At 40.3% G+C, this 26406-nt stretch overlaps 1 protein-coding gene across 2 annotated transcripts in view; it reads left to right on the top strand.

Moving 5' to 3' along the window:
* kcnh8 (potassium voltage-gated channel, subfamily H (eag-related), member 8) overlaps positions 1–26406 on the top strand; it is a 79504-nt gene that overhangs the window by 47766 nt on the left and 5332 nt on the right. The window contains exons 10-15 of one of the 2 annotated variants that reach the window (XM_079590051.1): positions 1438–1637; positions 3215–3464; positions 6650–6864; positions 11857–12083; positions 12217–12332; positions 12895–12950. In XM_079590051.1, coding sequence (XP_079446177.1) covers positions 1438–1637; positions 3215–3464; positions 6650–6864; positions 11857–12083; positions 12217–12332; positions 12895–12950 — 1064 coding nt within the window. The remainder of the gene's footprint in view (positions 1–1437; positions 1638–3214; positions 3465–6649; positions 6865–11856; positions 12084–12216; positions 12333–12894; positions 12951–26406) is intronic. The other variant, XM_079590052.1, reaches the window with a different exon arrangement.

The following is a 26406-nucleotide window of genomic DNA, read 5'->3' on the forward strand; positions in this document are numbered from 1 at the left end:
GCTGATTAATTCCTAAATGAGCGATCATAGCAGTTTAATCTAAGCGTTATGTCAATAGTCTTGTGGAGTGATTTACTAAGCATATAAGCTGCAGCGTTTACGCAAATGTGTTTATGCCGCAGCAAGCGGTCTATTGTATTTAATTGATGTGAGGATATGCTGTCTAACCACATATATAAGCATTCGTGCTTTCAACAGAGTTACCATGTTTAGCACCATACTCTAATTTCTTTCATTTATTTCCAAGGGCAATGTTTTCTTTTTCTATGCTTAATGTGTGCAGTTGATTTCAGCTGCACACAGCATCAAACTACGTTCTAGTTTGTCTTTGTCATTTCAACAGCTTTTCACTCATCGATAAGTGTATAACTTAAGGTTATGTCAATGATACACCAAATTATTTAATTATGATAGTTGCTCAGGTGGTTACTGGGTTTTTATCTCTATCAGCATGCAACGGAAATCTGTTTTTAATTAGATCACATATTGCGCATTTCTAGCGCTAAGCCATTCGATGTGGTAGCCCAGGCACACATAGCATGTCTTACATGCTCACAGAAATGTCTGTGAATGTATTGGCAGTAGCAAGTCTTAGTACTTGCTCTGCAGCAGCAGCGTAGCAGATCTATTTCGCCAAGACCAAATACATTAACAATGCCATATCCATTATCATGTCAATCATTCGAGAGTTGACATAACAGAAATATAATGAGGTAATAATATTTGGTTCAAATAAAATATCAAAAGCAAGTAATCATATGGTTTTATAGAACATCACTGTTAAAATACATAATATACATCATCTAAACAATAATCTTATGTACATTGGGTTTTGTAACAAATGCCTGCAGAGAGTGGCAACGGCCTGATGATTGTTGTTGTTACGCATACAACTTGATCAAATCCTTGTTAAATATTGGCCAAACAACATTCAATTTAAATGTTCACTTTGTAATTTGTAATTCAAATTGGCCACTTCTTTGCGATATAAAATTCTACAGCCACTGTAATTTCTAGAACAGGAATATGTGGACATTAAAACCTGCAAACTCAGAGTGTTTAATAAATAAAAACTTTTATTTTGAAATCGTGATGCACAACAGTTTGCATATTTAGAAACATATTGGCGTATGTTAATGAAATGGCTTTATACTTTAAACTTTATAAGCAAACAAAACTCACAGCATATGCAGAGATGATGTTTAAGACGAGCTCCGTTCATGTAAACGATAACAATTCATGTGAAGCAGTACTATGAACGGAGCCGCTCTGAGACGCACGTAACATACACGCATGTAAATAATTAAAGCGCACATATATAAACATATGTGCTGAGGTATGTACTTATGTACTCTAATTTAATCTAGGAATCGTGACAGCCCTACATTCAAGTTTTGTGTACATTCATGCATATGTGTGTCATTGTGTCTTTGGCAGCATTGATGCATGCTCTGGTCTTCGGTAACGTGACGGCCATAATCCAACGCATGTACTCGCGCTGGTCCTCTTACCACACGCGCACTAAAGACCTGAAGGACTTCATCCGTGTGCACCACCTTCCCCAGAGCCTCAAACAGCGAATGCTGGAGTACTTCCAGACCACCTGGTCTGTCAACAACGGCATCGACTCCAACGAGGTAAACCCCACGCTTCAGAGAGTATTACACAGCACAACTGAATCATTTGACGATGCGGAATTCCTTGCAGCTGGACTGTGCAAGACGAGCCAACTTTACAAGAATACAATGTGCTTCCCTACTGCACTCCAGTGTTTCATGCAGTTAACACTGGTACAGAACATTCAACTTTTAAAGTGTCCTCTTCAGGGTTTTATTAACTTGTTTTCGCATCAAGAAATCATTTTCTACCTGCTAATGAATAACTGAAATAAAAAATTATAAATGATCTGATATACCAAACAGTTTGACCAATATTTTTTTTTACCAATATTCACACATTAATGGCATCTTTGGTTTAATGTATTGTATGGATAAACTTTTAAAATAACAGATATTCATTATCTAGATAGAAATGTGTAGCTTAGTTAACAGTTAGCCTGAAGTAAAGATGACAATGATAATTTTTGTTGTTGTTGAATAGTATTATTAATGTTTTTATTATTATTATTAAAACAGCTCTTCTTAAATATTTTAAATTTAAATATATAAATTATTGTTGTTCATAATGAATACTTTTTTGTTAGAGTATTTATGTCAAGTCACTTCCTATCTGCTAATGAATAACAGAAACCTCCTATAAATAATTATAGGTAAGCCAATAGACTGATAGGCCAATAAAATACTGGAGCAATTGACCAGTATTCAAACAGTATTTGTTTATCAGTTCTTAAATATTAGGTCACCAATAAATGCCATAATTTGATTATTGTATTGTTTGGATAATTATTTAACTTATAAATTTAATTAATTAATTAATTACATCGTGAAAAATGTGGAGCCTGAAATAAAGTTGATGATGATAAAAATAAATCTTTATTATTTTTGTTTTTATTTTTGTTCATTATTAAAATTATATAATATTTACTCTCTATCAGTATTTCATAAAAAACAATAATGACCCATCTCTAATTACCATATTCACATACCATTGTATTTACGTGGTACACCAACATGAAAGAAAAGCATGGCGTCAAATCCAAACCTACATTTTTATACTATGGTACTGTAAATAATGTACTACTAATGGAGTAACATACTAAAGCCAAGAGCAAAGGAACAGCTAAGGCAAGTATAATTTAGATAGACAGTTGGACACTTGAGGAGGGGACAACTGCATGTGCTCTGTCCTTGAGCCCGGGACTTTATTCCAGAGTCCAGAGAGAAAGTGGGGAAAAATGAGATAAAATCTAAACACCTTGCTAAATCACAGATTTATGAATAATAGATGGTGAGGCTGATGGCCGGAGAGCAGGAGACAGAGAGCGAGAGAAAAAGAGGGATGTGTGTGCTGGGGAGAGTGACAGATGTCATTCAGTCAGGCTGAAGGATGGTTGCATATATGGATGGATGAGCAGAGCAGATGAAGGGTGGCAGAGGGCAGGAATGAGGCATGGCCGGAATACTTCCAGGGTGGAAACTTGTGAAGGCGGCATGCTTAATGATTTTAATGGCAGTTTAATTCATGTAATATGCTGTTATGCAAGTTCACATAAAAAAAAAACCCTATTTATTTTCTCTTCCAATACACTCCCCAGCTCTTGAGAGACTTTCCAGATGAGTTGCGTTCGGACATCGCAATGCATCTGAACAAAGAGATCCTAGAGCTTTCCGTCTTCTCTTCTCTGAGTCGTGGGTGTCTCCGCTCTCTCTCCTTGCACATTAAGACGACGTTTTGCGCACCGGGCGAGTATCTTCTTCGGCAGGGAGATGCTCTACAGGCTCTTTTCTTTGTCTGCTCTGGCTCCATGGAGGTGCTAAAGGACAGCATGGTGTTAGCCATCCTCGGTCAGTTTACACAAACACACAAATTACACACAATAACACAGCAAAGCTCAAAATGTTCAGTGTAGTTTTAGCATGAAGGGAAAAATGACTGCCTCTCATTAAGTGAAGACTTTAGGGCCCATGTGCAAGCCCGCATTAAGAACACATAGGGCCCTGGGGCTATAGCCAACCCAAGGGCCCCCTTCATAGTAGCCTATCTTGGTGCCACGACGTTTTCTACCGCAGAAATAATTTGTATAGATATATTAGTTGAAAAGTTATATCATTATATAAAATGTGAAAATATTCTAGGCTACAACATATTAAAAGCATACATGCATTAACACCAAATATGAGGTCAAAGCAAACAGGTTTCTAGAAACAGCAACAACTTTTGCACATACGACTGCCTTGAGGAGTTTACTTTAATTAGGTTTATCATTAGAATGTCTTCTTTCTGACCCTAGAAGAGGAGATTCATCAGGGCTGGACTGGGGCTCAAATTCAGCTCATCCGGTCCAAACGTTTCCCCATTAATGTTTTGCTAAGTCCTTTAAATTGGAATAAGTTAATGAATAAATAAAGGACAGAAACAAATAATTATAAATATTTTTGAATATACTGCAAATGTGTTTTAACAATTTTAATATTGCATTATATTGCAAGGCTCTTAATTATTTAATTAATATTTTAAAGTTTAATAATAATAATAATAATTCATTACATTTATATAGCGCTTTTCTGGACACTCAAAGCGCTTTACATAGAAGGGGGGAATCTCCTCAACCACCACCAATGTGCAGCATCCACTTGGATGATGCGACGGCAGCCATATTGCGCCAGAACGCCCACCACACACCAGCTTACTGGTGGAGAGGAGACAGTGATGAAGCCAATGAGTATATGGGGATGATTAGGAGGCCATGATGGACAGAGGCCACTGGGCAAATTTGGCCAGGATGTCGGGGTTACACCCCTACTCTTTCGAAAGACATCCTGGGATTTTTAATGACCACAGAGAGTCAGGACCTCGGTTTAACGTCTCATCCGAAGGACGGCGCTCTTTGTCAGTATAGTGTCCCCGTCACTACACTGGGGCGTTAGGACCCACACAGACCACAGGGTGAGCGCCCCCTGCTGGCCACACTAACACCTCTTCCAGCAGCAACCTGGTTTTCTCAGGAGGTCTCCCATCCAAGTACTAACCAGGCTCAGCCCTGCTTAGCTTCAGTGGGAAACCAGTCTTGGGCTACAGGGTGATATGGCTGCTGTAACGTTAATAGAACTGAACATACTGTATCTACACAAAAGAAAACCTTATAGCTTTTTCCTTAATTCATCCAGCCTATGGATAAAGGCTTAAATTCTCTTTTGTTGCCCCAATGAAAAGTTACCATAGTTATTACTTGGAATCCAGAGTTTCACTGTAAGATCAAGACACAGGGAAAAAAAAGAAAAGCTCCTCTTCCATGGTTTTAATATAACAACAACAACAATAATAATATTGCTAATAATAAACGATGGTATTTGTAATAAAAAAACATCTTAGGCTAAGAAAGGTAATATTAACAATAAATACCATAATGTCATATTTCTACAGCTTTATTAATTGCATGGTATTTTTTATAGTGGTGGCTCTGTGTGTATAGAGTGTTGCAGGTATGACGTAAATTTTTAGGCCAAAACGCGGGAACTAGTTAGTATTTTAGCACTTCCGGTTCCATTGTCCCGAATTCAGTGTTTTTTTTTTATAGGTTTTTGGTTAAATGGCTGAAATAAGGTCTGTGGTTAACAAAAGCTCAAGAATCTACTTTCACGTTTTATTCTACGACATAAAATATATATTTTTAAGCTGTTATGTGTCTTGAAAAAGGTGGTGGCTAAATGGGACTACAGAGACTGTCGGGGACATTTAACATCATCACGCTGAACAGGTAAACTCAGTCCACTTTTACAGCATCGTTATGCTTATAATTTTGCTCTTATAAACAACTCCAACTCAAACTTTCTGGGAAAATGTTTTTAGATAAAAACTGAAAGATTTGCCGGAAGCTTAGTGATGGTGACGTTGAAGTTGTGGGACCGTGCTGTAGTTCTTTATAGCCTACCTTTAGCTTTTTACTTCTGGCGACTGCATTTAGGCTTCAAAATTCATAAAAGTTTTGTTCATCTGTGGAAATTATCTTGATAAACAAAACTTGTAAGTATCATAAACTTTTGTTGATCACAGAGCTTGTTATTTTTTGCAATAATCCAAAAGCCTATGGAAAAATCCTACTGGGTTTCATCACTTGGCTTTTGGTCTTTGTTTACTAGGTGCTCCACTAAATAACAGCGCTTAATATGCAGGGGCATGATGGGGTATTGGCGATCGACCCACTGGAAAAAGTTTAGGTTTTCCCGATGGCCAGTCAATCTACTCCACAGCCAATCACGGGCCCCCTCCTGTAGCTTCAGCCCCGCCTAGCCCTATTATTAATGCGGTCCTGCCCATGTGTTCCTACAGTAGCCAACAAAAACTGCTCTCTGTGATTGGTCTCTCTCTCTCTGTGAGACTTCACACACACAGCTGGCTCATAGGACTGTGGAACTAATGTGTGAAAAAATAAAATCCTCATCATCCTGTTAGGTCCTGCCTGTGTGTGTGTGTATGCGTGCGTGCGCATGTTTGTGTTTGTGTTAATATCACCTTATGAGTTCTGACAGGAAAAGAACACACACTATCTTTCTCATCTTTACCTCACACTCTCTCTCCACCCTGCTGACAAAGGAAGGTCTCTTTGACATTGAGTTCTCAAGAAGGTTCTGTTTTGTGTGTGTGTGTTTACATGCGTGTGTGCTTTTTATACAGTATGTTTCTGTGCTGCTAATAGAGCTGTTTGTAGTCCCACAGTCCTAAAGTGCTCAACAAATTAGCATTTTAGAGCCACAATTTCCCTTGGGGGTTTCTAATAGGTTTTAAGAATTATGGTTTTTGATTTATGTGTAAAATACAGTCTCTGGTTAACATTACTTAAAGACAATTGTATGTTTTTGTTCTATTAAATACATTCCTCATAGAACCCATGCTGGATTAGCTTGCCACTTTAGCCTACATATTGACACACTGACTGAACACTCCTGTAATTCCTCCAGATATCTGACAAAATATTCACGTGTTTTTGCATCTTCTTCTTTGTTCATGTGCTCCTGTGTGGCACGTCCAGGTAAAGGCGACTTGATTGGTGCCAACATGTCAGTTGATGACCGCGTCATAAAGACAAACGCTGACGTGAAGGCGCTGACGTACTGTGACCTGCAGTGCATCAATCTAAGGGGTCTGTATGAGGTGCTTGACCTGTATCCTGAATACTCCCACCGTTTTGTGCAGGATATCACGCACGACCTCACCTATAACCTGAGAGAGGGACAAGAGAGCCACGTAAGACATCACATGACCACTGTGTTGTTATACTAAAAAAAAAATGTAACTGATTCATTCATTTATTTTTTCCAGTTGCCTAAACCCTTAATTCATCTTTGTAGCAGTTAAAGGAACACTCCACTTTTTTGGAAATGGGCTGATTTTCCAACTCCCCTAGAGTTAAACAGTTGAGTTTTACCGTTTTCGAGTCCATTCAGCCGATCTCCGGATCTGGCGTTAGCACATTTAGCATAGCATAGCATAGATCATTGAATCTGATTAGTCCGTTAGCATCTCTCTCAAAAAAATGACCAAAGAGTTTAGATATTTTTCCTATTTAAAACTTGACTCTTCGGTAGTTACATCGTGTACTAAGACCGACAGAAAATTAAAAGTTGCGATGTTCTAGGCCAATATGACTAGGAACTATACTCTCATTCCTGCGTAATAATCAAGGAACTGTGCTGCCGTACCAGCAGGTGCAATGATATTACAAACTTAGTGCCGGTCATGTTGGAAGTTACCGAGCTGGGGACTATTTTCACGCGCTGCGTAATATCATTTACTATATGCACCCATGGTGCGGTAGCACAGTTCCTGTAACTACAGAAAAGTCAAGTTTTAAATATGAAAAATATCGAAAATCTTTGGTCATTTTTTTGAGAGAGATGCTTCAGATACAATGATCTATGCTAAGCTATGCTAAAAGTGCTACCGCCAGACCGGGAGATCGGCTGAATGGATTAGAAAACGGTAAAACTCAACTGTTTAACTCTAGGGGAGTTGGAAAATTAGCATATTTCCAAAAAAAGTGGAGTGTTCCTTTAAAGCCTGACCTGATCGTCACCTGTTCAGTTTTTTTATTTCACGGACCCAAGATTCATAGACAGACAACGTTGACTGATTGATTGCTTGCTTATGTGTGTTTGAATGTACCGTGCAAAAGTTTGGGGTGAGTTCAAAATTTGAATGGGGTAAGTTAAAGAAATGATATACAAAATTACAGTAAAAACAGTTATATTGTGGAATATTTATCCCTTTAATTGTTTATTCCTGTAATGGCAAAGCTGAATTTTTCAGCATCATTACTCCAGTCTTCAGTGTCACATCAGACACTGACATCAGTCGTCAGAAATCAGATGTTACTCAAGAAATATTTCTTATTATCAATGTTAAAAACAATTGTGCTGCTTATTATTTAGTGGGAAACGTGATATTTTTTAGGATTCTTTGATGAACAGAAACCTCAAAAGAACAGCTTTTACGGTACTTGAAATAGAAATCTTTTGTAACATTATAAATGTCTTTATTGTCACTTTGGATCAATTTAATGTATTCTTGCTGAATACAAAAATAATTTCTTAAGAAAAAATCTTACTGACCATAGTAGTGTATGCTGTTGACATATAGTCATATGTGTAATTTTCCAGGTCATGTCCAGTAAGTCCATGGACACACAGGTGTGTCTTCTCCTAAGCTGTCAATCATTCCACACTTATCCACTAACAGTGCTGTGTTGACTATAATAGCTTGGGGCTCATTTCCCTAACAATGATCTACCTCCCGCCTCATTTGCCTAATGAGGGAAGCTAAAAACACTACAGCTCTGAAACAGCAGGGAGAGAGAACGAAAAATTGATGATGATGGTGATGATCATCTTCCCCATTCCCTGTCCTTCCATGCCTGAAGCAGTAATCAGGGAGGGAGCGGCGCTAGAGGAAGGGGAACAGCGCGTTTAGGGGCGAGGGAGGGGTAAAAGGAGGGGGTGGGGGTGGTTATTGAAGTGCCGGATGACTGACTGCTTTAGGAAACTGCCGCTCTTTCAATTACAGTGTGAGGGAGCCTCAATTATTCAACAGGGAAAATGACCAAATTATTATACGAAAAGTGTAATTAATCAGATATATATAGAACAAGAGAGGGAGTGCAAGATTAAAAGAGAGATAGATGGGGAATACCCCTCACGTTTATTCCTTCTCTTTGCTGTGTTTTACCTCTTGACTTTTCCGACACCTTTCAGTGGACTGACATTTAAAGTGTTCTATTAATGGAGATTGTTATTTCCAGCCAACGTCGTTGCAGTTTCACCATGTAATTGGCAATGCGTGTAAGAACCGTGAGGTGTAAAGCACAGCAAAACCCATTACACTGACTATTATTGTGCAGATTCAGTCGAGCCTTTAGGGTTCGTTCTGTGACATAATCACTCCAAGATCATTATATTATCAAAGGCCAGCTGTTCTAAATGCGTTAAGGTCAAGTCTTCCCGGTTTATTACTAGCAAGCAAGGTCAAAGTTCAAGTTATAAGACCACTACCATTACATGAGTTTTACCCGAGGACATTCACTTTGATGTGTTTCTGCTGTTTCATAGCTTTTTTTCTAATTGGTCCTTGAGGGAAAGTGTGTAGTTTGTTTTAGGTGTGTGCGTTTATTGCGTGCATTTATAGTACATTTATTCTCGTACTATTTTTTTTTTCATCAATTAATAATATTGCCGATTTATATGCATTGATCATAAAATATGATTTTTTGTGAATCAGCTGTTGCCAATAATCAATTTAAGATATATTTAATGATAATATTGATACTACATTATGCTTCTAATGTTTCCAATTTATTATAATAATAATAATTTACAATATTTATAATAATAGAAATCATTCTAATATGCTGATTTGATGCTCAAGAAACATTTCATACTATTAACAATGTTGAAAAAAAAGCTGCTCAATTTTATGTGGAAACTGATACACTACAATTCAAAAGTTTGGGATCACTAAAAGTAAAGGTAACATTAAAGACATTGATAATGTTACAAAAGTGAATATTTTAATATTTAGAATAAATGCTGTAATTTTGAACTTTTATATTCATTAAGTCATTTCGAAAAATATGTCATGGTTTCCACAAATATTAAAGGTATAGTCCACCCAAAAACTAAAATTAGCCCATGATTTACTCACCCTCAAGTCATCCTAGGTGTATATGACATTTTCTTTCAGACAAATACAATCAGACTTGTATACATAAAAAATGTCCTGGCTCTTCCAAGCTTTAGAATGGCAGTGAATGGCCGTTTCTGTTTTGAAGTCCATAAAAGTGCATCTATCCATCATAACTTCCACACTGCTCCCGGGGGTTAACCTTTTCACGTGTAAGTTTAATATATTCTGGCTGCTCGCCCAGCGTGAATTTTTAAAAAGTAACTTCCTCAACACTGGGTTCAGTACACTGAATATTTGTGATACAGTATATGACAGCGCAGAGCTGTCTCTGGCTCCGCGTCAGCCAACGTGTGAAAGCACATTTGAATTTAGCAGTTGATCACGTGATCGTATGTGCAAAGTATGATTCAGTAGGCTAATAAAGGCCATATTTAAACCTTTATAAAGCAAAAATAACTAGCTTCCGGCCAAACTAACATATGGATTCCACTTACGCCTAAAGCACAACTTGTGACGTCAGAAGTAGCGTAGTGCGTCATGACGTAGCATAAATATCAGCAGTGCGTCACATTACTTGCATAAGTTTCGCTTTAGACTTAAAGGACAAGTTTGGTATTTTACACTTAAAGCCCTGTTTTCAGATAATTTCTGATGAAATAGAACGGTTAAGATTGAAATTTGGACAAATGCTGCTGGCCTGAGAATTTTCGGTTTATGTGGTAGCACGCCCTCACTTCCACAATGGCTGCATTGGTGCACTGGAACAATCCTTCCTAAAACGCATTAAACTTTCGTTTACAAAGACACATCCAATACAAGTCAATGGAGTTGGACAAAAACTACGATAAAACCTGTTGGAAAGCATAGACCTAAGATCTGCTGCTGCGGAGGCTGCTCGCACAACGGACGCGTCCTTCTGTACTCTCATTCAGAAATTCAAGGCAGCAATCGAAAACTGTGAATCTAATCACCATACATGCAAAATTTCACTTCATGAATGACCACACTGCTGACGTGATCTTATCGTTAGCACTCCTTGCACACGTGAGTTATTGCAGGTGCTTATCAACACGTTATCATATCGGCAAATTTTGTCAACATTATTATATTTTAAGCCTTTATAAACCGATTCTGATATCTGTATATGCAAGTTATTTGTTTTCCCATTTTTTGAAAGACACTGACAAGGTTTGTTGAGCTGTGACCTTTTGGTTTGAAAGGGCCTTTACATTTGTCAATAATATTATTATTTTAGTATTTAAAACGAGCAAGCCCAGTCGAAGGAAGAAAAAGTAACTTTTAGGGAGTAACGCAATATTGTAATGCATTACTTTTAAAAGTAACTTTACCCAACTTGAGTTTTCCTCATTAATATTCCTCATTAAAATGTTTCTCAACAAAGGCATATGCAAAAAAGGGGCGAGGCCTAGTTGAGTTGAGTTAGTAGTGTGTGTAAACTTGCGGTTGTGGTAAGGGGCGTGACATTTCAGAAACGCACTCGAAGCAGTTGACCAATCACAACACACTGGTCCAGCCAACCATTCAGAGAACACTGTGCTTTTCGGAAGAAGGGGCTTCATAGAGACAGGAACTAACCAGAGCGTTACTTACAGACTGGGAAGACAGGTGCTGCAACAACGGTCATTTAAAAAAAAAACAAGAATGATTGCCTATTCTATTTGACCCCAAAAACAAATCAAGTCTCTATAAAAGGGCGTAATATATCCCTTTTTAAATGTGTTCTTTCTACATAAACTTGCTTTGCCTTTTGAAAGTGAGTACTTAGATCATTATTTACTGGTTCAGTGATTAAGGAGAAGATGGCAAGGAAAATGCTGGACCTACATTAAAATGATTAAAATGCCACAGATGACTGGTTAAGAAGAAATGATCTTAGGATTAAGCAAGTTCTGTCACATTAACTAGATGTCCTTACATCTACTCATTTCATTGTTAATAATGGAAAGTCATTCTTTTTCTCGCTGAGTCATCCAGGGTTAGTCATCCAACTTTCATCTGGCCTCACATGACCTCAGCGCAATCTCTTCTGTCCAATCACAGATGGAGGGGAGGGGAAATGGAGACGTGATCCAGTGCTATCCATCAATAGCTGAGCATCAAGATGAGGGAGATGATGATGATGATGAAGATGATCAGATACATTATCTCAGTGGTGGAACCAAGCAGAAAACGTACGTGCAGAAAAATGATCACCAAACCAACAAAAAGCTCCAGTTTCAGCATACTACTGTTTCTACAAAGCCTGACCTCGCAAATCTCAGCCCAAGGTGTGTACACATCTACAAATGCATGTATTTAAAAAAACATTAAAAGATACAGCATTTTAATAGACATTTGCTCACTGGTGCCTGAAGGACCTTGTGAAAACAGTAAAGTGGATTTCTGTTTGTTTGTGTTCAGGGTTGTGGATGGCACAGAGGACAGTGATGGTACAGAAAGTTCCCACACGTTTATATTTTCCTCTGGTCATCAGCACACAGTCAGTGGTGCAACTAATACCACTGCCACCACAGCAGGTGTGTGAGTGAGTGAGTGTGTGTATATGTGTGTGTGTATAATGCCATTATTGCAAGCTTGACCCACCATGAAGGATAACACCATTTCCAGTATTTGCTAATGATAATCTTTTGTTTATCACCTTAAATAAAATGTCACCCAAAACGCATGTTGTTTCAGATCTGACACAGATGTCCAAGCTGTTCCTTCTTAAATTGTATTCACGCTCAAGGATATTCATATTCGATCCTGTAAAATTGAAGACTTCTGCTTTTAGCTTTATTTTTTTCAATGCACAAAGCTGTAATATCAATATCACAAGACTGTTCTCTATAATTTTTAGTCCTTGTTCATTTGATTCACTTTCTATTTCCAAATAAAAAAGCAGCTTAGACATTCTGCAAAATACCTTCTTTTTTTGTTTCATGCGAGAAAGAAAATCATACCTGTTTGAGAGTGAGTAAATGGTGACATAATTTTCATTTTTGGTGTGAACTCTTCCTTGAAGTCTTTGTAATGAGTTTTCACTGGATTTTCTGTCATTGTGAGGCAGTTGGACATAATTGTTTTTTCTCTGTGCAGATTTAGCAGCTAAATCGGAGGACACCAGAGGACAGCTTCGCTACCTTAACCAAGAGGTAAATCATTTTTCTATTTAATCTCTGGCAGTCATATTTTGTCCTTTTGTTTTTGCTGTGTAATTTAATGTTAGGTCTTCACTTAAATATGATTTAGATAGTCTTCCCATGAACTGTGGGTTTTAAGGCTGATAACCCTGTGCTAAATGTGAGTACTGACAGATCGAAACCAGCACAGCTCAGGTGAGCTCCTGGTGCCAGGTATGCACAAGCCATATGGCGGGCTGCTGTGAGAGAGGAGAAGGGGATGTTATTCATACAGTAAAGGACATACAACTCATTAGAAGAGGAAAGTGGGGCTGGCCCCATGATGGTGAATGAGAATATTCCAACATTCCAGAGTCCCACAATGCCCTTGAACCCACCACATGTGGTTTCCCCACGTATTGCACATGTATATGATTCTGTGTAATTTATTGGCAGTTTGTAACAATGTTTATTTGTGGGGACACTTGGGTGCTTGAATATGAGACTGACACCACATATTCAGCTGAGCGATATATATTAATTCCTATTTACTAATATTTGATTTATTACTTACTACTTAGTACATATACTACATATATATTTATTTATTTATTTATTTATTATAGTCTTACTAGTTTAGTGTTACATACATGTGTATGGATAGATATAATGTAGGGCTGCACGATTAATTGCAATTAACATGAAATCGCGCTCAAACGAATTTGGTTTATTTCGATTATGAAATTTACAATTATTATTTTTTATGTCCAGCTTGTCAGTGACGTACGGTTTAGTAGTAAAGGCTGCTCCATCTGAAAGCATTGTGAGTTTGAGTCGCTTATAACGTGCATTTGAAAAAGCAACACATCTTTCCAAACTTGAGAAGCCTTTATGAACCTCTTGTCCAACAAAAGACAACATTGTAATAAATCAATCAAAGCGTTTCAATCTTCTGTTTATTCAGCTACAGCGATAGTATGATCCCCATTGGGATTTCCTGGAACGACGTGCGTTGTCTACTTCTGCAGGGGCATATTTGGGGTGTTTGCGCAAGAGAACCCTCTGGCTTTCAGATGGAGCAGCATTTACTACCCGGCTTAGAGCTGTGCTGCACTGACAAGCTGCGCATAAAATAATCGCAGCCGTTGCCAAATCGTGTGCGGTTTCATTTCTATTAATTATGTAGCCCTAATAGATACAGTAGATAGATCAGCAGTTCAGCGCTCATGTACCTGCCAAGAACAGCTTTATCTCGGCCAGTCCTTCCGGAATTTCCCGCTGGCTCTTGTGTAGACAGTGTTTAAACATGAGGTGTAACATTTTGGCTATATCAAATGGGCAATCTTTGGTCTTATTAATCTATTACTTGTACCAGAGTAAATCGATTTGGATTAGGGCAAAGTTAAGTTTCATAACTTAAATTTTTATTTAACTGAAATCCTGTACTATAACTAGAGTACTTTTATGCTTTTGTACTTTTTACTGAACTGTTTGCTTGTGTTTATTTCCTATTGTACCTACTTCTTATACTTTATTAATGGCTAATATTGTTTATTTAAATATTATTTTCAATAATAATATTTTATATAAATAACATGCCGTATTTGGTATTGAGAAAGGGTCCGTTAAAGATTGTGATTTCAATCAGATGGCAGCAAAGACTGTCTTCCCAGCAAACACTTCAGAACTTTGGCACAACGTACCCAACCTTCTAACAACGTTTCAACAACATGGCCAAAAGCTCTATAACTACGTTGTGTGGTGAAGGTTGTTACAGCATTTTCACAATGTTGACAATAAACTACCGTTCAGTGCAATTGCTTAAGTTTGTGCCTATGGTGTCTTGACAACCACTAAACTGCATCTGTACTCGTCACTGCCCTGAAGCGCGAAAATCAGCCTTTTAAATTTCAACCGCCCGTTAGGCTCATTGGCCCTCATTTATCAATCTTGCGTAGAAACGGGCGTATATGTTGGCGTAAGATTATGCTTACACTCCTCTCACCGCCTGATTTATGAAGCTGTGCGTACCTTTGAAATTCAGGTGTACGCAATACCTGCCCTTGATAAATGCCGCGGCTGAAAACGATCGTCATTAGATTAACACGCCCCTATATATTCACGTCTCCGCCTCCCCCACGCCCTCATTTTACGCCATGGACACGCGGAAGACGGCAAAGAGGAGAAACTTCTCCGGTGGAAATCCAGTTTAAATCGCTGGTTGGTTGAGCAAATTACCTATCACAATGCATTATTTTACAGCACGTGTTTGGAAACTATTAGCGTTGAATTTCGCATGACGTCACATGTAATGGGGTGTACAATAGTGATGATGATGTGAAAAATTGCATGACAATTTGTAATATTTTTCTTATTAGTATTATGATTTTGATTATTAATGACGCTTATTGTTATTTAGAAGAAGAATGTCTTTGTTATTATTATTATTTGTATTATTATTATTATTTAAAAGAAGAAGAATGTAATTTTTATTATTTTGTCACTCTGAATAATTTTTTGGTCGTTTCCATTACAGATTTGCGCAAATGTTTTGCGCTATTATCTAAATATCGATAAAAAACTATAGCGAAATTAAGCCGTTTCCATTAACCGATGTTATGCAACTAAAACGTCCTTTTTTCTCTCGCGATAAGTCATTCCAAAAATCACGGCAACGGACGTTGGTTTATATAATATCACAGCCACCGCATTAGACATAATTATTATTAATGGAAGGAGACGTACGTGTTATCCAAGCATTAATGGTAGGGAAAGACCCTTATAGGCTACTCCGAACGATATATAAGGAGTTTCTGGGTGTTTCACCCTCATTTCTGCTCTGAGGTTTTGATTGTGACATTTCTTTGAGGTTTAGAATCCAGTATTCCTATAGGCTAATTATTGTTTATTTTATGAATTTAATAAAGAACTCTGTCTTCTATTCCAAACGATCCATGTAGGCTACTTTTGTGTCCATTCGTTTTTCCTTTTTAAACCCGTAATTGAAATACGAAAAATTAACGGTTGTCTTTTTAAAACGCAAAGTTGAACACCAAAAGTTTAATTTGAACTGGCTACACCAACTGCTGCGCAAAAAAGTAAATATTGACGAATTTTCAGACTTTTGTTTAATGACTTTTTGCCCCTTTATTAAACATGTAAAATATACACAAATTAATATGGAAAACATGTCGATTTTACTTTTTTTCTAAGGCCAAATTAGAATCTGGAATTGATATTTTCCCACAGTGCTGAATGAGAAGAGCCAATATTAAACTATTGTTTTCTAAGTCGGCTAAGATCTCCATCTTCGCTGTTAAGCAGATGCGCTTTTAGAGAGAAATGCACCTTTCATACGGATTACTTAATCAGAACAAAATGTATTAGCTTTCGATTCGAATTTGTTCGTTTTAAAGTGGACGTTTCAAGCTTAGTTTCAGTTCTCGCGCTCCAGTTCACGGAGATCATGAAACGCGCCTGATTGTTTTATTTTATTTTACAAAACCACAACGTTTTCTTGTTATTGTTTAAACAAATAAAAGTAGTTACAAATAATGTATTATTATTTTCTGTATGACCAGAAATGATAGAGTATTTTAAATTGTTTCACTGTTGATAGGAAAAAGTGTTCGCGCGCGCGCCTCCGTGCCATCCAGTGCGCGTTCCACACTCCGCTCCACAAACCCTTGGATATGCGTCAAAATCTTGTGTTTATTTGTGATAATCTTAGTCCTGTATTATTATTGTCTAACCCGTATTATGAATGTCATTTGACGAATTGCTTTGTTCCTTTTTTGGATAAAAGCGTCTTCTAAATATAGCCTAGTAATAATGATGATAATTATTATTTGTGTACACGGACCCCAAACACACCGCGTCTTCTAAGTCAGGTGACTGTAAATGCGCAAAAACTGTTTCCATTGCAGTTTTGCGAAATATTCCTTTTTCGAATTGCCTGAAAAACGTCTCGGGTTACGACTGTAACCCTTGTTCCCTGAGGAGGGAACGAGACACTGCGTCGTTGAAAACGACTCTTTGGGGACGCTCCCTAAGCGTACGCCTCTGAAGTATGAATGAAACTAATCCAATCCTGATTGGTGTTGCGTCGTGACGTAACATGTGACGGCATTACCGGATGCATAAAAGTGTCGCCGGCGCACACACACATTAGCCTCGCGATGAAGCAAGCCGCTCCCAGGCGTTAAGGGGCGTGGCAAGACGACGCAGTGTCTCGTTCCCTCCTCAGGGAACAAGGGTTACAGTCGTAACCCGAGACGTTCCCTTTCGTAGGGAACTCGCACTGCGTCGTTGAAAACGACTCTTTGGGGAACGAATACCCACTAGGCCACGCACCGAAAAAGCCTGTCCTAGAGTGAAGCTGATCTCAGGCACTTAAGCTAGGACGAGAGCACTCGTGCGCCAGACGCACTAAGGAGGTGAAGACAATAAAACCTGATGAAAGTGTGCAGGGTAGCCCAACCGGCTGCTTCACAGATCTCCTGGAGGGGCACTCCCGAACGGAGGGCCCTAGAGGACGCCATGCCTCTGTTAAAATGAGCCCTTACGGCCAAAGGTGAAGGCAAATTGCGCACCTTGTAGGCCTACAGTACTTATGGTTTGTTTGGATGCCGGGAGCCCCTTATTAGGTGACCCAAAACACACTAACAGTAGGTCCGACCTCCTCCAAGAAGAGGACCTCTCAAGGTAAATACTCTGACTGGCAGAGCAAAGGAACCTCTCTTCTTCTGCCGACACATGAGGTGGAGGATGAAATGCTCGCAGGACCATGGACCTAGCCATGTTAGAATGCACTTAAGGCACATAGCTGGGTCTCGGGTGCAGGATGGCCTTAACTCTGCCGGGGGCAAAACCCCAAGCAAGCTGGCATTAGTGCCAGGGCTTGGAGATCTCCCACTCTCTTAATATTTTAAGAAATAGCTAAGAGAAAGGCTATCTTGAACATGAGGTCCTAGGCGAAGCCGACTGGAGGGGTTCGAAGGGAGCCAGGGATAGCCCTTCGAGAACCACCGCCAGGTCCCAGGAAGGAACCCTTGACCTGACAGTCGGTCTCATCCTCCATGTACCATGGAGAAATAGTATGACCAGCTGGTGCCTCCCCAAAGGCCCATCACTCGGTGGTGCATGGACCGCCGCAATGGCAGCCACGTACACCTTAAGTGTGGACGGGAAGAGACCCGCAGAGAAACGATATTGAAGAAACTCCAGAACTGAAGCCACTGGGCAGTTAACTGGATCTAACTCATGTTCTCTACTCCAAGTGGAAAAACATACCACTTGAGGCCATATAATCTCCTAGTAGACGGAGCCCTAGAGCTAAGTATGGTTTTGACCACCCCAGCTGATAGACCGGCATATAGGTACTGGACCCCCTCAGGGGCCAGACCCACAATTTCCACAGCTCCGGGCGAGGGTGGAATATTGTGCCCTCCGCCTGAGATAACAGATCCCTCCTCAGAGGAATCTGCCACGGCGGAACTATCTGAAGTGAAATTATGTCTGAAAACCATACTCGGGCCGGCCACAACGGGGCTATCAGAAGAAGACTGATACCCTCCTGACGGACCCTCTCCAGGACTCCCAGGAGCAGAGCGATCGGGGGAAAAGCGTACAGGCGAAGCCTCGGCCAGGCCTGTACCATGGCATCCAACCCCAGTGGGGCTGGATGAGTGAGGGAGAACCAAAGTGGACAGTGGAACGTCTCTCGAGACGCAAACAGATCCACTTCCATTGGTCCAACCTCTGCCATATCAACTTAACCACATCTGGGTGAAGTCTCCATTCCCCGGGCCTCAGCCCCTGCCTCGACAGGATGTCTGCTCCCTGATTCTGAACCTTCGGGACATATATTGCTCTAATAGATAATAATTTCCCCTGGGACCATAGATTAATCTGATGCGCCAGTCTGGATAGAGGGCGCGATCTGAGTCCCCCTTGTCGGTTCAGATAAATTGATGTCTGGGAGGAAGCTCCTCAGAGCCCTAAACACAGCCAACATCTCAAGGCAAAATATATGCCAAAAATGTTGATGGTTCTGCCACAGACCCCTGGCAAAGCGGCCATCCATGACCGCGCCAGTGAAGGAGGCGCCTGTCGAAACGGTTTTCCGGCGACATGACGCTGCTAACACTGGCCCTTGGGACAGGAACCAAGGTTTCTTCCATATTAATTAGGGAAACGAAGGCATCGGCGCGTAACCCTGATTGTTCGGAACAGATTTACCCTTGGGGAAATCCCCTTGGCTATCAGCCACCACTGAAGGGGCCTCATGTGTAGATGGTCCAAAAGGTATTATGTTGGACACAGCTGCCATGAGGCCCAGCAGTCTTAGAAATTGCTTTACAGTGATGGCCTGGCCTAGCTTTATCCCAGATGCCATGGCCGGGATGGACTCGATACACGCGGGAGACATATGTGCCCACATCGTATCTGAGTTCCATACCACGCCCAGAAACGTAGTTTTCTGAGCTGGTACCAACACGCTTTTCGTGTTGAGTCTCACCCCCAAGCTCGGAATACGGCCAAGGACGACATCTCGATGCCGAACTGCCATTGCTCGAGATTGAGCCAGAATGGGCCAGTCGTCGATTAAATTAAGTGTAAGGATGGCCTGAAGCCTCAGTAGGACCAGAGCTGCATCCATACACTTGGAGCTTTTGCGAGGGGAGAGTGCTAGGCCAAACGGAAGAACCCGAATTTGGTACGCGTCGCCCCCGAAAGCGCACCTCAGGAACCTCCTGTGTATTGGAAGAATGGAGCACGGAAGTATGCGTCTTTTAGACCTATCGTGATAAACCAGTCCTCGGACCTGATTTGATTTACGATGAGCATCTTGAACCTGAAGCTCCTCAGAGAACGATTTAAGTGACTCAGATCTAAAATCGGCAGGAACCCTCCATCCTTCTTTGGAACTATAAAGTACCGGCTGAGAAATTCGGACTCCCTGTCTGGAGGAGGAACCCATCATATGGCCTCTCTGACCAGTAAAGAGTATACTTTCTGTTCCACCACCCAATCCTGCTTATACGCAGGACCCATGCAGATATGTTGGGTAAGCGTTTGACACGCTTCAACAAAATCTATTACGGGAACCAGCCCCTCGAGGCTGGTTTCGGGTATTCTTTGAGCATTGTTCTCGACCCCCTGAAGCAGATGACCGGCAGGGATTAGTCGAGACCGATTTTGTAACCATAGTCAATGCCCTTTTTCAAGCTTTTTGGAGCGAACACAATGGTATGCGTTCGCTGGAAACTGATGTGGCCCGAAGCGTCTTGGACGGCGGGCAACCACATAGTTTTCCTGAGGGCTCCGCTGTGAGAACAACCTCAGTTGCTCTACAAGGGGTGGGTGGGAGGGAAAGGGTCTAATTTTTATTTCAGGTAGAACCTCTTTCAGGTAGAACCTCTTTCCTGAAGCCCTCTTGCCTGAAGGACAGCCCTCAGGTCATCCTTCTGATCAAAAGAGCTAAATAGATTTCTCTGTTGCCAAACTCCCGAGGGAGGGGCTCTAGAGGAAGGAGTGGGGTTTATCCCATGACTTAGATAACTCATTATGCAAGTCAGAAAAAATAAATAAATAAATAAAAATGGTAAGCTCTGGCGCTGATGTTGTGATTGTTGCTGCAGGAAGTGCTAATATCCTTTCTTAGTTATTTATTAAACGCTTCCTGTCTAACATGTGGCCAGTTGATTTTTCATCTGGCCACAGCATGAATCACAACACGCTATTAAGCCTCGATGTTGCAGATTTTTTATTTTAAACATCGGGTGCTTGTCACGGGCCGAAGAAGCCGCATCGCGGGCTTAGAACCATTCAAATAAAGAATGAGAAAGTGCCGCAGCAGTCTCACTCTCATTAGGAAAACTCATATTTTATTATTTATTTTATTTAGCCTACGAACCCCACGATCTGAGTCGCGGACCTGAACAACGGAGAACGTGAGCTGGCGAGTCTAATTCACGTTCATCCGCCTCGATGCTGAACACACCCACTCCCTCAGAAGCAGATAGTTCATCAGGTTCTCATCACGGGCAGAAGAAGCCGCAGCGCGGGCTTCTGCACCATGAAAGTGTGCCACAGAACCTTAAAATAGGGAATGAGTAAATGCCGCAGCAGTCTCATTCTCATCTGCAAGATCCTATTGCGAACCCCGCGATCTGAGTCGCCGCGCCGCCTCAACGGACGCGGGACCCGAACCGCGGGGAACGCGAGCTTGTGAATTTAACTCACGCTCATCCGGCCGCCTCGATGCTGAACGCATCCACTCCCTCGGAAGCAGATAGTTCAAACATCGAGGTCTCGTTACGGGCAGAAGAAGCCGCAGCGCGGGCTTCTGCACCATGAACGAGAGCCTTAGAACCTTCAGATGAAGAATGAGAAAGTGCCGCAGCAGTCTCATCCTCGTCTGCAAGATCCCTTTGCGAACCCCGCGATCTGAGTCACCGCGCCGCCTCAACGGATGCGGGACCTGAACCACGGGGAACGCGAGCGCAGTACTGATAGGGAGTGTTTCACAGAGATCACAGACAGCACCCTCGAGAGCTGCCCGTGTGTGTGTTACACTCCCAAACAATTCACACACAACTGATGCGTGTCCCCACTCGTAATATATCTTGGGCAGGGCTGCACACATCTAATGAATTGCTCACTCGCCATAATACAGTGACTGGATCAGACAGACAACACCAAATAAGACAGACAACAACAGAGAGCGCTTGCTGAAGAGCGAAAGCTAATGTGTGTGTGCGCCGGCGACACTTTTATGCATCCGGTAATGCCGTCACATGTTACGTCACGACGCAACACCAATCAGGATTGGATTAGTTTCATTCATACTTCAGAGGCGTACGCTTAGGGAGCGTCCCCAAAGAGTCGTTTTCAACGACGCAGTGCGAGTTCCCTACGAAAGGGAACCACCTCATGCGAGCGTAAAAACGTTTTTGCGATAAACACGAGTTTTTGCGAAATTGACGTGTTTCCATTGGGCGTATTTTCAATTCGCAATTTCAATTTGCGCAATTTGAAGGGTAATGGAAACGCATTACTGAACCCAGTCCGTGCGCACCTGCCGGGCTTAACTCACAAAAATAAACACTGAAGTTTATAATTTCTATGTTGTTGTTATTTTACAGTGGGTCATAATATATCATATCTTTAGTTTGTCAGTGCGTTTTGTGGTGTTAGGAATTGTTTTTCTGCGCATTTCAGCACTAACTCAAAACGTGCGTACATGTAACCCACCTCCTGAGCTGGCGTAGGATTTGAGCGTGCCGTACGCCAACGTCCATATTGATAAATCGCAAAGTCACCGTGGTTTTGGGTGTACGCCAGGTGTACGCTGGAAATTTGGTGTACGCACTTTTCATAAATGAGGGCCATTGTGTTGTCTCATTCTTCATCGAGCAAGGATACGTGAGTATTGCGTTTAATTTAGCCTAACATAAGCCAAAATGCTTTAAGTTCTTTCTTTTTTTTCGCCAAGCAAGTACCGTAGTTTAAAAATAGGTGCTACAGTGGTGGCTGTTACTGGCTATTTAAATCTAGCGGGTTTGATGTCTTGTGTCGCAAATACAATGACGCTGGTAGTAACGATTCTGTCTGACCAATCAGTGATCTGTTTTTTACGTTACATTTAGTATCGGTACGGTATGCTTGGTACCTCAACACATAGACATGTATAAAGGCTAGATGGCTCAAGGCGGAGTCAGCTGTGTCGTCACTTTGGTGGCCATCTTAGGTCAGGAGACTGCGCTGCTGCTCCCTGCTGCTGTGGACGGAAGGTGAGTGACAAATGCTCGTAACTTGCTGAATTCTTGACGGATTTACAAACGGTTTGGTTTATTACAAACCTTATTAACGTGGCTATGATTTGTGCTGATGCCGATGTTTAAATTGTAGCTTCACGTTTTGAGAAACGCTTAACATTGCAGCGTAGCTGTGTGTTTCATGGCATCCCTGACGTTTATGACACACCAAGCTGTTTGAAAATCGGTTGAAAATTGAGCAAAATATAGTTATTTCAGCACTACATGCACAATAGACTTTAATGTTATAACTGGACGAGTGGTCCTGTCCTAAGATGGCCGCCGTGTGACGTCGTCTTGTCCCATTGGCTCTCAGCGCCGGTAAGCCATCTAGCCTTTATACATGTCTATGCCTCAACAGAGGTGGTACCATAAAGCGAGCTGTACCGTACCATACAGTGGAAAAGCGCCACAAAGTGAGCCGTACCGTACCATGCAGTGGAAAAGCGGCAATAGATAAACCATGCACTCTTATTTCAGTGTTGTTAATGTTGCAGTTATTTCATTCAGTACATTCAGTTAAACAACATCAAGTTAAATTTCATTCATCGAAACTGTGTATAACATGCATTTTAGATACTTACATTATGTATTTGCTCTGTACATGCACTAAATGCGCGCCCTTGAATAAGCAAGGTTTTACTTCAACTGCTCAGGTAATGTCAATCAATGGTATGACCCATTTCCATTAAACCGCAATAAAAGCGTTTCATTTCAACAGTAGTGACCATGCAATGACTTGGCAGCTTTATCAATGGCTTCAGCAGCTTAACTGAGGAGAGCTCAAACATGGGCTGCTCAAAAATGTGTCAATGAGAGCTATGGACGGAGCGCGAGCTCAATCCAGTGAAAGGCGGTAAAAAGGCGTGTCGGTGAAAAAGCGCTGTGAGGACGTGAATGATGGCGCACAACGTCTCCATTAATTCCCATGTAGTCATTTAATGTTTGTATATTTAAAAGCACTGAATCGCTATCGAATTAGCATTGTAAATCGATTGTTGACCGAAATCAAGAAATCATGATTCAAAAATAAATGTTTCAAGATTGATGCATATGCATCGTCAGGATTTGTTATCGATGCATCGAGAAAATGAGTGAATCGTTACATCCCTAGTCCCTACTATATTTTTTTGCTTGGTCAGTGTCGTTGTGGGTTTTGTTTCTTTTGCTGTTGTAGTCTGTAGGGACATTTGAAATAATTAAAATCATTTTGTGTGGTGATATGGAATTGTAATGCGATCAAGACCTACCTGGAACAACTTTAGCCGTGTGTTTCCCTGAAAATAATTGCACACCTTAAAGTTTGTCAACCAATCAGATTTAAGCATTCAACTGCCCCATAGTATAAAAAAAACAATAGGGACTTTAAGCAACAGCCTCTGGTATAACGGGAATGGCATTCTATTGCGCATGCACAACTTTAACTGCTTCTTCGCGTCGATCTACTGTAACCGTCTACTACTGGAGAACAGCTGATTTGCCGTAGTCATTACTACGTGATAGATTAAGAAAGTTAATGTTATGTTTTATGGTATGTGGCGTGGCATTGTAATTGTTTATGTGTATCATTAAATGCCCAAAGCAACCCTTCTCCTGGTTTTTAAAATCACTTTCTTTCTTTTTGTATTTTGTCAAATGATTAAACTATCCCCTACGGCCTACGCTGTCCTCTTTACTGTTGCTTAGTGAATTTTGCATTCTTTAACTATACAGCAGTTAACGCTTACTTCCGGCTGCCGTTGCCGTTCCATCAGCAGTTGTTTCTTAAAGTCCCTAATAAGCTTTAATGAAGCAACTCAGCGTTCCTTCGTTGCTAGTTCTAAAATGATGAACTAGACTAGCTTGGGCTCAACTGTTAAACTCAATTTGAGATTTTGATCTATGGCAGAAGGAAGCAGCTTTTCTTGTAGTTTAGAGTTTTTAAAGACACTCCGTTGTTTCGTGTCTATTTACACATTTGTGCCGTCAAACTGTTGTATAAACATGATCTTTATCTCATGGTTGTCATTTAGAATATTGAAGATGTATTGTTAATTGAATATTAACGTTTAAAGTCTGGCTTGCAGATTTTATATATTTTTCCCCAGTGAAATATATTCTCAAGATCCTTATCATTTATTAATACTGCAGTTCTTACTGCATAAAAAGTACAGATCGGACCCTGACCGAGAACTGTAGTTCTGCTGAGTATTGGCATGGCTATAAATCCATGTGACAACCTACCGTCTTGATTGTCAGCCCACGGCTTTGACTTGAGGCTTTTGACAGGTAATGTCATGAGAGCAACGCCCTGCTGCTGTGACTCTTCTTTATTTTTTCCTCTCTATCTCTGACTCTGTCTCTTGTATCTCACTGTATATTTTTGACAGCTGGCCCCTCAGCAGGATTTTGTTGTAATCCATGTTTGATTCGGTCCGCCAAGTGGATGAGGGCTCTCTTCCTGTTGTCCCTTCCTGTTTGAAGCTGTTGTATTGTATCTCGCCGCCTCTGATGGCATTTATGGATCATTACCCAATTACCCTCATTATTGGGTATTATCACTTGCTGGCACGATTCTGAGAGTGGCTGCCAAATCGGTGTCCATCTGAATCTGGATCATCTGTGCTGTGTTCATTAACATTATTATTCTGAGCTAACCATAAGGACAGGGGATGTGTACAGAGGACAGACAGCACAAAAAGAGTAATTATGGGAATCTGAATTGAATTTAGTGAGCTGTGGTACCTATGATATCTCAAAGTATTAGTGTTACAAAAGTGCATTTCTAGAAAAATCAATTTGAGAAAATGCTTAGTATGGTTGCTTTATAAATGGATCTTGCTTTTCAGGTATTAGACCTAATCAACTTTTTGATAGTATTTTAATTGGACTAGCCTGAAAAAAAATAATTGTTTTAGCATAATATGAGCATTGTTGTACATAAAGCCATTTAAAAAAGATGGTTTGATTGTTGTATTTCATGTAAATGTATATGTTCAAGTTTTATACTTACACCCAGATTCAAAAGCCAAAAAAGAAACAGAAAGAAAAATTTCAGACCCTGTGTGACATAATCAGGATCTTCACCAGGGACTTTAAGTAATGATCTTTCTTAAGAGTAAACCCTAAAATAACTAAATATCAATAAGTCAACAACGAACAATGATGTCCCATGGGACCTAAATAAATAACACCTCAGTTTCACCTGAAAGCTGCTGGCTCTAGCAGACAATGACAGATGGGTGGATGTAGAGGGACAACCCAAGGCCTTATAATATCATACTGTTCTGTTGCTGTGGGAAACTGTTTTCATTTATTTATTTATTTTGCTTGTGGCACCCTTTTAAAAAAATACTTGAGACCTTTATATACTGGAATATAGATTACACATTTTTAGAATGAAAGATTTGTTATCCAAGCAGGACACACAAGCTGTGTTAATAAGCAATTACGCTTTATGTTAACAGCTTGTACATTTTGTGTCAATCCTATATACTAGATTTATTGTATTAATTTCATTTATTGTTTGCACCATGCATGTGAATGCATCAAATACATTTTCATAAGGTTGCATTGTATAATATTTACTTTGTAAATGGGTCAAACTTATTTTTTTTTTAAATGTTTGCAGTACATTCCAAGTATTTTTTTTTTTATAATAATTTTATGACTTCCCTTTAAAGTTTATG

This window comes from Phoxinus phoxinus (genome assembly GCF_949152265.1).
Source record: "Phoxinus phoxinus genome assembly, chromosome: 19".
Classification (NCBI taxonomy): Eukaryota; Metazoa; Chordata; class Actinopteri; order Cypriniformes; family Leuciscidae; genus Phoxinus; species Phoxinus phoxinus.